The sequence below is a fragment of the Fukomys damarensis genome, unplaced genomic scaffold (genome assembly GCF_012274545.1).
Source record: "Fukomys damarensis isolate Sample0158 unplaced genomic scaffold, DMR_v1.0_HiC HiC_scaffold_2, whole genome shotgun sequence".
NCBI classification, from domain to species: Eukaryota; Metazoa; Chordata; class Mammalia; order Rodentia; family Bathyergidae; genus Fukomys; species Fukomys damarensis.
In genome coordinates, this window is record NW_022900914.1 from 24,959,839 (window position 1) to 24,969,401 (window position 9,563).

Genomic DNA, 9,563 nt, shown 5'->3' on the forward strand with positions numbered 1-9,563 from the left:
TTTTTTTTTTTTTTTTTTTTTTTTTTGCCCTGTGATCATTCACACATGCCACAAGTCAGGACTCTCGTGGAGGACCATTAAACAGTGTGCCACATAGGTGAAAGTACCAAGCACCTAGAGATGTGTCCAGTGCCACAGCTAAAGTTATGATCAAATCAAAGACCTGATTCTCCTCTCTGTCAGATTCCAGCTTCTTCCACTAGATTAAGCTGATATCCACAAAAGTAAGGCAGACATTTTAACATAACACCCTAATTTGTGTGCCAATTCCTTTGTCTTCTTTTTGGATTGTGTGCTACGAGCATTCACCCACCTCCGAGCTTTCTTCCCCTTGGGCCTTGTTAGCTTGCTGGCTGGTGTGAAATGACCTGATGGTATTTTCTTCTCTTCTTTCAGGATCGCCTCTTTTTTGTTATGGAATATGTCAATGGTGGAGACCTCATGTTCCAGATTCAGCGCTCCCGCAAATTCGATGAGCCTCGTTCCCGGTTCTATGCTGCAGAGGTCACTTCGGCACTCATGTTCCTCCACCAGCATGGAGTGATCTACAGGTAGACCCTTCTCTCCTCTCTTTCCTGAAACTCAGGAACAAAGACTTCTCCAGATATTTGCACTGACTTTGGCTCCTGCCCAACTGGTCTCCCAGCAACCAGTTTTGGATCAGTTGTTTGTTTCAGTTTGCTTACAGATAACTTGTTGTGAGGGGGCTGTTTATCACTGTGAATGTTAATATTTGAATGGCCTCAGGAGATTTGACCAACTGTTTGTGCCAGTTTTGATTTAAAGCTCCAGCATGACATTTAAAAGCTTGGTGCCGGAAGACCTTGGGGTGACCTTCATTTCTCTCTCCCCCCCACCCTCTTCCTTGAACATCAGGGCATTCGCTTGACTTTTTCCTTCTGTGCCATGAACTTCCTCCCCTTCCCAATCTCTTGCCACTTCCTCAGTTTGTTTGGTTTAGTTGTCTCCTGCCGATAGAATCAGTGAAGGCGGAGCCTCTTAGGGTCTAGGGGTTTATGATCTGGGGTGGGGAATGGCAACTAGACATTATTCAACAGGAAGTGACATTTTGCAGATCATCCAGTCCTTTATTGCTGCCCAGTCCCTTTCCAAAGAACACACACACACACACACACACACACACACACACACACATTTTCCAGTAAGGGAGCATAAGTGCATAAGTATTTACACAGACTCTTCTGTGAGGTCAGGAATTCTGGGAGGAGTAAATATTTATAATTAGTAACAAGGACAAGAAAGTTCCTTAAGGTTTTTTCAATGACTGTCAATTTCTTTTCTTGTTCTTTGCCCCCTCCGTTTTTACTTTATTTTGTTTCTTTAATTGGGTGGGAGAGTAGCTGGCTTGGTTTAACCCAGAACTTAGTCACTCACCTAAACTTTTCTGATCCGTTCCTGGGAACAGTGGCCTGGCCTGTCTGAATGTTCTTTGGAGGGTCTGGTCAGCCCCACCCCAGACTTCCTTCTCTCTGCATTCTCTGAGTTTCCTAGAGTGAGGAACAGCCAGCCAGTGCTTTCCTACAGCCCAGATGAAGAAACCCATGCTCCTCAGACTGTACTCATGGCCCTCTACTTTGGAAGGCCACGAATTTCTTCCTTATAGCTACATCAGCCATCACAAACATCACAAACTTGAAGGACATTAAACAAACCCATTTATTGTCCTGGTTCCCATGGGTCAGGAGTATAGGCACACCTCCCCACATCCTGTGCTTATGGTCACCAGGCTATGATTGAGGTGCCAGGCTCTTATCTGAAGCCTAGACTCCTTTTATAGGTTCTTGTACTGATGACAGAATTATTTTCCTCATAGCTTTAGAGCTCATATGGCTATGGCTTGGTGAAGACCAGCAAGAAAGTCAGTCTTCCCTGCTTCAAATCTTTAACCTCAGGGAAGGGCCAAATGCTCTTTAACACTTTCTGGCTGGCCTGTACCACCAGTGTCTTAGAGCTGCCGAGCAACAAGACATACGAATTACTGCCCCATAGTGAATGTGTTCAAGGGCTCTAATCGGGCCCATCCAAGGTCGTGTTCTTTTTGATTAATTCATATGATTCAGAGCTTTAATTATATCTGCAAAGTCCTTGTGCTTTTGCCATATAATGTAACATAATCATAGCAGTGAGATAACATCACTTCTGCCAAATTCATTCCATTGGTTATGGGTAAGTCTTGGGTCCCACCTTCTCAGGAGGAGGGAGTTAGAGATTATACCAGCACATGGCCCACTGGGGAATACCTTAGGCTGTATCTGTGATGGGCCAATGTACTTTTCTTTCCTCTCATCCCACAAAGCCTCTTAGCTTTCCTCCCACTTTCCTGCCAGCCTCCAGCACTCCTGCCTCCTCTTTGCCTCCTCCATCCAACCAGAGGACCCATCACAAACTGAGTCTCTGCTTTGCCTGGCAGTGAATTTCAGTTTGAGGCTGCCATTGTTACACTAGCCCTGAACACCTTGGGTTTAGGTTGGGCCTGTGTCAACTCCGCCTTGCTTTGCGGATGCTCTGACGGGCCATTCATTCTTCTCTTTTCAACCTTTAATCTTTCATTCTTAATGCTGCATGGTCTGGTCTTGCCCACGGTAAAGACCAAGTATGAACGTTGAGTTCAATTAGTTTAAAACTCTAATCCCTATTCCCCAGAGTAATTCATAAGCTAGTTAGAGAGGAAGAGAGAAGAGAAAGGGACATAAAAAGAATCAAGATGTGTTATGTACCTGTACTAACTCACCATGTTGAGTATAATCATTTATACTGCAAACATGTATGAAAAATAATTGGAAAGAAAAGTGAAAAGCTAGTTAGGAATCTAAGCGTCAGCTGTGTGAGATCATCCGTACTACAAGGCAAGACCTCATCATTTGCCAGTGGCCAGAAGAACAACTGCCATTTCTTGTCCCACACCATCTCTGTGAGAGTGAGTACAGTTCCCATACTTTACTACCAGGGATACAGCCTTACCTGGAATAGTGGGCCTGAGGCCATACTTGGGACATGACAGACGTAGGAAATAAAACAACTGTTGACCCTTATCAGCATCCTCCTAACCACACATCCTACCCTTGAAGTCCTCCAGCTGACTTGCTGTTCTACACCAAACACCACTCTAGTTTCTCTGGGCCTTTCCCCACTGACCCCACTGATCACTTGTCTTGATCAGTGGTTCCCATTTCATATCCAAGGTCTAACTGCCTCAGAGTCTCTGCTTTAAAAAAAGATGCAGATTCCATAACACTGGAGAGGAGAAGTAGATAAGGATACAGAAGGTGGCCCTGAATTGATGATTACTGAATCTGAATGATGGGGTCCTAGAGGTTCAGTTTTTTATCTACTTTTTTGCATGTTTTGTCTTCATAATAGTAACATAGTACAGATTCAAAAGTAGCCTACCTAGAGCTTTTGAATCAATAGATCTGGTATGGATTTCAGAATTCTGTGTTTTTTAAAGTGTTCCCAGGTGATTTGAGGACTACAGCTCTGCAAAGTTCCATTCTGCCTTCAGGGCAGTGGCACGTGCCCCAGCTGTGTGTGGCTTTCTCTGAGCACCCAGCCTGTCATGCCTCCCTGAAGACATAGCATCTCTCTGTACCAAGCATTAGTAGGTTCCCTTTGCTCACCTTGTGCCTTTATTTATGACTCCTATTCTTTGATGGAGAGCTGTGCATGAAAGTGTTTACTCAGTGGCCTAGGGCAGTGTCCTGCTTGTACTTGGTGTCCGACACATGTTAGTTCCTGTCTGTGTTGCCCCAGAGCCTTGCAGTCCAGGGGGCTGCATTCTCAGAGTGTGCCCTTGAAAGTTTTTGCTGAAAGCATTCATGGAAGCAGCGTACGTGCTTTCCCCTTGACAGTGAAGAGCACCTGATTCCGCTTATCTCTTACATTCTGCCCGCATGAGGACCATGGGATCTGTGTGTCCCATGTTGCCTTTTCCCACACCACCTGCAGAATGGCTAAGTCAGGTAGTCAGTCTGCAGTTGACTGAGAGGCTGTGAGTCTGTGTCTTTGCCTGTTTGCTTCTGGCTGTTCTGAAACCAGGCAGAGACCCATATTTTATGTGATACTTGTACGATGAAGGGGGATGCTTTGGGGGAATCGACAAGACCAGGTTTTAGAGAATGAACTTCATCCTGGAGTTGAGATTGAATTTTCCAGCCTTGCTGCTGAAAAAGGTGGACAGGTAGAGATCATGAAGAGTGGGCCATCAGTCCAGAGATAACTCCAGGGACTCTGCGTCGGGCTGAGTGCCTGCATGCAGTCAGTAGCTGCTGGCTTCCAGAGCCCGCTCCTCTGCCTCTGTGCTCTGTGGTAAGAGAGAGGAGAAAGAGAGATTGTGATCTTCCTGAGAGGGAGAGGGGAGGACCCTGAGCAGATCTTGGCAGGCAGGCCAGGCACAACTGTGCGGCTGGAGCGGGAGAACACCCTGCAGAGTTCTGCCCGATTGTCTTCGTGTTTTATGCCTCGTCTATAAAATGATACCAAGCTCCAGGGGTTGTAGGGATTGAGTGAATCAATAACTCTGAGTGATTCTGAGTTGTGCCTGCCTCAAAGTAAATCCTCAAAAATGTTAGCTAATTGTATTATGCTGTGAATTGGTTTTTTTTTAGAGTATAGCAAAATAACATTGGTGATCTTTTATCCAGTTCAGGCTCCAAAAGGGATTCTGGAGCCACAAATACAACATTGAATTCCTCCTTACTCTTTTTCCTTCCTTCTGATAAAACTGAACGTCTTTCAGTGATAGAGTAGTCATCGTAAGACAAATAAAAATTTAAGCACGCCAGAAGGTATGAAATTAGCTTCTCCATCATCAACCACATAGCTGTCCAAGGGTAAAATACTGAAACATTTTCTGGAAGATCTTTCGAGAGATCATGAACAAGTCAGGGAACCTCTTTGTGAGCCATCTCTGTTTGAGAAGCTCACATAACATCTCCCTTGTCTCCTTCACGAGGGAGCTGGAGGCCAGAGCGTGACAGGTCAGATGGAAGCGAGTGGGAGATGACAGCCATTTCGTTTGTGTACAGTACTGTGAGTGGTTAACATTCTTCATTTCAAGTGCCAGAGAGGAAAGTTGTAAGTTGTGAATCCTTCTGCTCCTTGACTTCCCCAAGACTTCCCATCCTCCACGAGCCATCGCTGTTAACCCCAATATAGTCACCCTGGGTGCCTGTCATATTTGCTGTCACCCCAAGACTGGCCTCCGTGGAAAATGCATACTGAGGTATGATACACATGTAGCCTGCTGGTTGAAGGCAGAAGTGTGTACCTGGAAGCATCTGCCCTTGGCACAGATGAGGATGTCCTAACCAGCAGGTCTCTGGTTAAACCTGCATTAATACTGGGAAGGCCTCTGTAATCCTAGTACTCTGGGAGACTGAGGCAGGAGGATCGCAAGTTAGAGCCTAGCCTAGGCAACTTAGAAATTTAGCAAGACCCAAAAATAAAAAATAGAAAAAAGGCTGAGGATGTAGCTCAGTGCAGAGGCCCTGGGTTCAATCCCCACTACCAGAAAAAAACAAAACCAAAATCAAACAAATAGAAAATATTAGAATGTCTAATACTTAGAGCCCTATCTCTTTTCAACACATTATAAGTTTATTTAAAGCTAATACCAAGCAAGGATAGGGGGTGGAATCATCCATTTCTTTTGCCCTCCCTGTCTTCTAGAACCTGGTCACAGAGAATACTTGTTCAACATTTTCCCCACAGAGCACTGTATTCTGCTATTAGCTTCCCCACACCCTTTAGAAAATTGTATTTTAGCTAGACACAATGGCAAATGCCTATAATCCCAGCACTCTGGGAGGCTGAGGCAGGAAGATCACAAGTTCAACTCTAGCATGACAACTTAGCAAAACCTTGCCTCAAAATAAAAAGTGAAAGAAGGGCTGGGGATGTGGCTCAATGTGAAGTCCCTGAGTTCAATCCTTAGCACTGCAGAAAGAAGAAAGAAGGGAAGGGGAGGGGAGAGGAAGAGAAAACAGTATTTGAGTATGCAACTCCTAAGGATCTAGGGCCTTAGTTGTTGATGGGAAGATGTCAGGTACTAAGGCAGGAATTGTGAGTGAATGTTAAATCAAGGGCCTCAGAGACTAATCCAAGTCCTTGTTTTTGTAGACACGGAACTTAGAAACCAAAATTGGGCAGTATCTAGCCCAAGTTTACATAGTGGAATAGTATAAAGCTTAAACATTATTTTAATCAAATATATAAAGAGTCATACAGTTCAGTAAAGTTTTTATAGAAATAAGGAACAATTTTCTGCCTTCCCTCCACTTTCCTTTCCAAAGAAACAACTACGTTCAACTCTTGTAGCTTTCAATATAGACCTCTGTATTTTTAAATAACATTACTCCACTGTTACTTGTTTCTATTTCAGCATTATCTAGTGTTTTTCCACTATGGAAGATGAAGATTTAGTTCTCTTTCCCACCTACCACCCGCCCCAACACCCCATCATATACACAAACCCTCTCAACTCCACATCCTTAATATCATTTTCTGTAATTTGGGGTAAGTAAATAAATACTGTATACATTATCATGACTGAAGTACTCTTTAGAGTTATCGTGTATGTGCTATAGTTCCTTTTGCTACACAGTTTCTGGGGTTTATTTTCCTTGGAGTTAATAATTAACTCTTTGTTTTCCATGCACTTATTATTAATTCAGCCACACACTTTTCTACAGACTGTCCACATCATCCCTTAGATTGCTAGACGCAGTCACTGTTCTGTCAATTTCGTGGTCCTAGATGCATTTTTCCTGCATCCTTCTCAGCAGTTCCATGTGAAGAGCTGCTGCTAATGTTCCTCTGAGGACCCTCTTCTTGCTTTCCTGAGTTGAAGTTCATATTTCCTACGATCTCAAGTCTTGTCTTTCTTACTATGAAGTGCGATAGACATACATGGTGAAAGTCTAAAAAAGTTATTGGAATAAAAAATATACTGCCATTAAGCCCCCTCAAAATACTCTCCCTTGCTTCAAACACATTTATCCCGTAGCTCTTGTGACTCTCTGAAGCAGTTCTAGAAGACCTGTTTTGTGAGTGTCGTTCCAAGGTGTGGTCAAAATATGGCGAATGCTGCTGCCCTGTGCCATCCAACAGAAAGGCGGGCTCGTAAAACCATTGCAGTGTATCTCATGTGCTTTTTCACTGGATCTGGCACCAATGGAACTTCTCTCTCTTCCCCTGAGTCAAAATGACTGTGAAAGGTGAATACTGAATCAGTTCAGGACCCCAGAGCAGCCAGCTCAGTGCACCTAAAGTCACTCCCCAAGGAGGACTCCAGAACTGCTTCAGAAAGTGGCAGGAACAGTTGTGTTCAAAGTGAGGGGGACTATTTTTAGGGGGATTAATGGCAATATGTCTCCTACCATAATACATTTTTTAAAAATTTAAACATTTACCATATTTTTCAGTTACTCCTTGTAGACTGCCTGGATGTGTTGACACATCTGCAGTATTTCTGTGAGAAACAGTATGAGAAGTGAATTATTTAAACTGTCCCTTTTTATCTAAAATCACTTTTTTGTTGTTGTTATTGTTGCCAAGTTTACTGAATAGCTTGGCACTTTCCTCGTGCTCCAGGCTGAGTATAGAATTCTAGATTGAAAACTACTTTTGCTCAAAATTTAAAGGTATTGTTCCATTGTATCCTAACTTTGTGTTGCTATTAAGAATTCTAAAGTCATTTTAATTCTTTATCTTTGGTACGAATCCATTTCTTTTTTTGCGAGAAATGTGTTAAAGCTTTCTGCCTGTGTTATTCTAAAATCACCTGATGTGCTAGTATAGGTATGTTTATGTCCACTGCATGGATACCTGGGTAGTTTTTTCAGTTTAGAAGATCAAGCCCTTCAGTACCAGAATATGTTGTACTTATTTCTTTAATGATTCTTTCTCTTCTGTTTTCTCTTTCTAAAATTATCATTTGCATTTTGGATGAGTTTAAAGGGATGGCTATTTAGTTGGGAAAATACTATCAATATTTTTCGACTTTCCCCTTGAAGGGCTTTGATTACCTTGGAAAAAAACCTCCAGAGTCTGCCTAAGTGAGAAGTCCTGGCAGCGAGCAGGGTAGGAGCAGGAGCCAAGTGAAGGGAGAGGGCCGGAGGGCCAGCTTCCGAAGTACAAAAATCTGTATAACTCTCTAGCATTTGGTAGTGTGCCCTGGTGCCCAGACCCAACCCAGGTCTGAAGATCCCAGCTCTCTTCTTTAGAGAATAAAGTCTGGGAGATAGTGGAGGAGCAGTGCAAGGGAAACATGGGGGTCTGGATTTGCAATTTTTTTAAACCAAAAACTCTCAATTTCTCTGCAGGCAACTTACTATTATACCTGAGATTTAGAAGAGGGAGTTTAAATCCGACAGCATAAACATAATTTCTCTTGAATTCCCCATTGGTGGTTCAGGGTTCAGCTTTTTCAAGGCTATTAAGTTAGCTGTTACACACCCATTTGTTCTCCAGCTTTGAAAATCATGTTGCTGATGTTTCTACTTTTGTTCTCCCCTTCTTTGTGTATAAATTTGGGAAGGAGACAAAAATAGTGGGTATTCAACATATCCTCTTTATCCAGAAGTCAGTAATAACAATAATAAGAATAAGAATAACTGCAGCAGCATCTGCACCAACCCTATAAGGTAGCTGCTGTTGTTACTCATGGGATTTATGATCTTCCCAAAGAAGGAGACCTCACCAGATCCCACTGCCTTTACTGGCACTGCTAGGTCACCCTGTCCCTATTGCTGCTGGCCTGTTTGCATGGGAAGTGACATTGTATGTTGGAGACAACATGGAGTTTAGAGTCAGAGAACTGGAGCTAAATACTGAGTAGCTTCACCTGTGCTGTGTTTCCTAGGCAGAATAATCAAACTGTTTAAATCTAGTTTCTTCACTGTGCCATGGGAATTACAATGTAAACCTCAGACTGTTCTGAAAATTATAGGAGAAAATATAAGTAAAAGTGTTGAGGGTAATCCTCAGCACCTAGGAGGCTCCATCTGTATGGCTGGGTGGATGAGGGGGCACCAGGTTTTGGAGTCAAAAGGTGCTAAGGGCTGAATTATGTTCCCTTCACCCAAATTTAGATATTGAAGCTGTAGCCCCCAGTATCTCAAAATATGGCTCTACCTGAAATAGGGTCCTTAAAGACATAATTAAGGTAAAATGAGGCCACTAGGATGTGCTCTAGCCCAAGATGACTAGTGTTCTTATAAGAGGAGATTAGGACAGAAAGTGACAGAAGGAAGGCCATGCCAAGGCACTGGAAGAAGATGGCAAGTCAGGGAGAGAGGCCTGACAGCAGACCAGCTGGCTGGCACTTGGTCTTGGACTTGTAGACTGTACAACTGTGAGAAAATAAATTTCTGTTGTTTAATCCATCCAGCCTGTGGCTTTTTTTTTTTTTTTTTTTTTTTTTTTTTTTTTTTTGGGTGATTTGTTTTTTTTTTTTTGTGTCTTGCTTAAGTGTTTTCTCATTTTTATTTTTATTGTTGGGTTGTCCTTCTTTAATTTCTGGGTATTACTTAAATCTTCCTAAT

At 42.9% G+C, this 9,563-nt stretch overlaps 1 protein-coding gene across 3 annotated transcripts in view; it reads left to right on the top strand.

Moving 5' to 3' along the window:
• Window positions 1–9,563, top strand: part of Prkce (protein kinase C epsilon) — a 514,303-nt gene that overhangs the window by 418,497 nt on the left and 86,243 nt on the right. For all 3 annotated transcript variants that reach the window (XM_010615763.3, XM_033763891.1, XM_010615765.3), the window contains one exon: window positions 397–551. In XM_010615763.3, coding sequence (XP_010614065.1) covers window positions 397–551 — 155 coding nt within the window. The remainder of the gene's footprint in view (window positions 1–396; window positions 552–9,563) is intronic.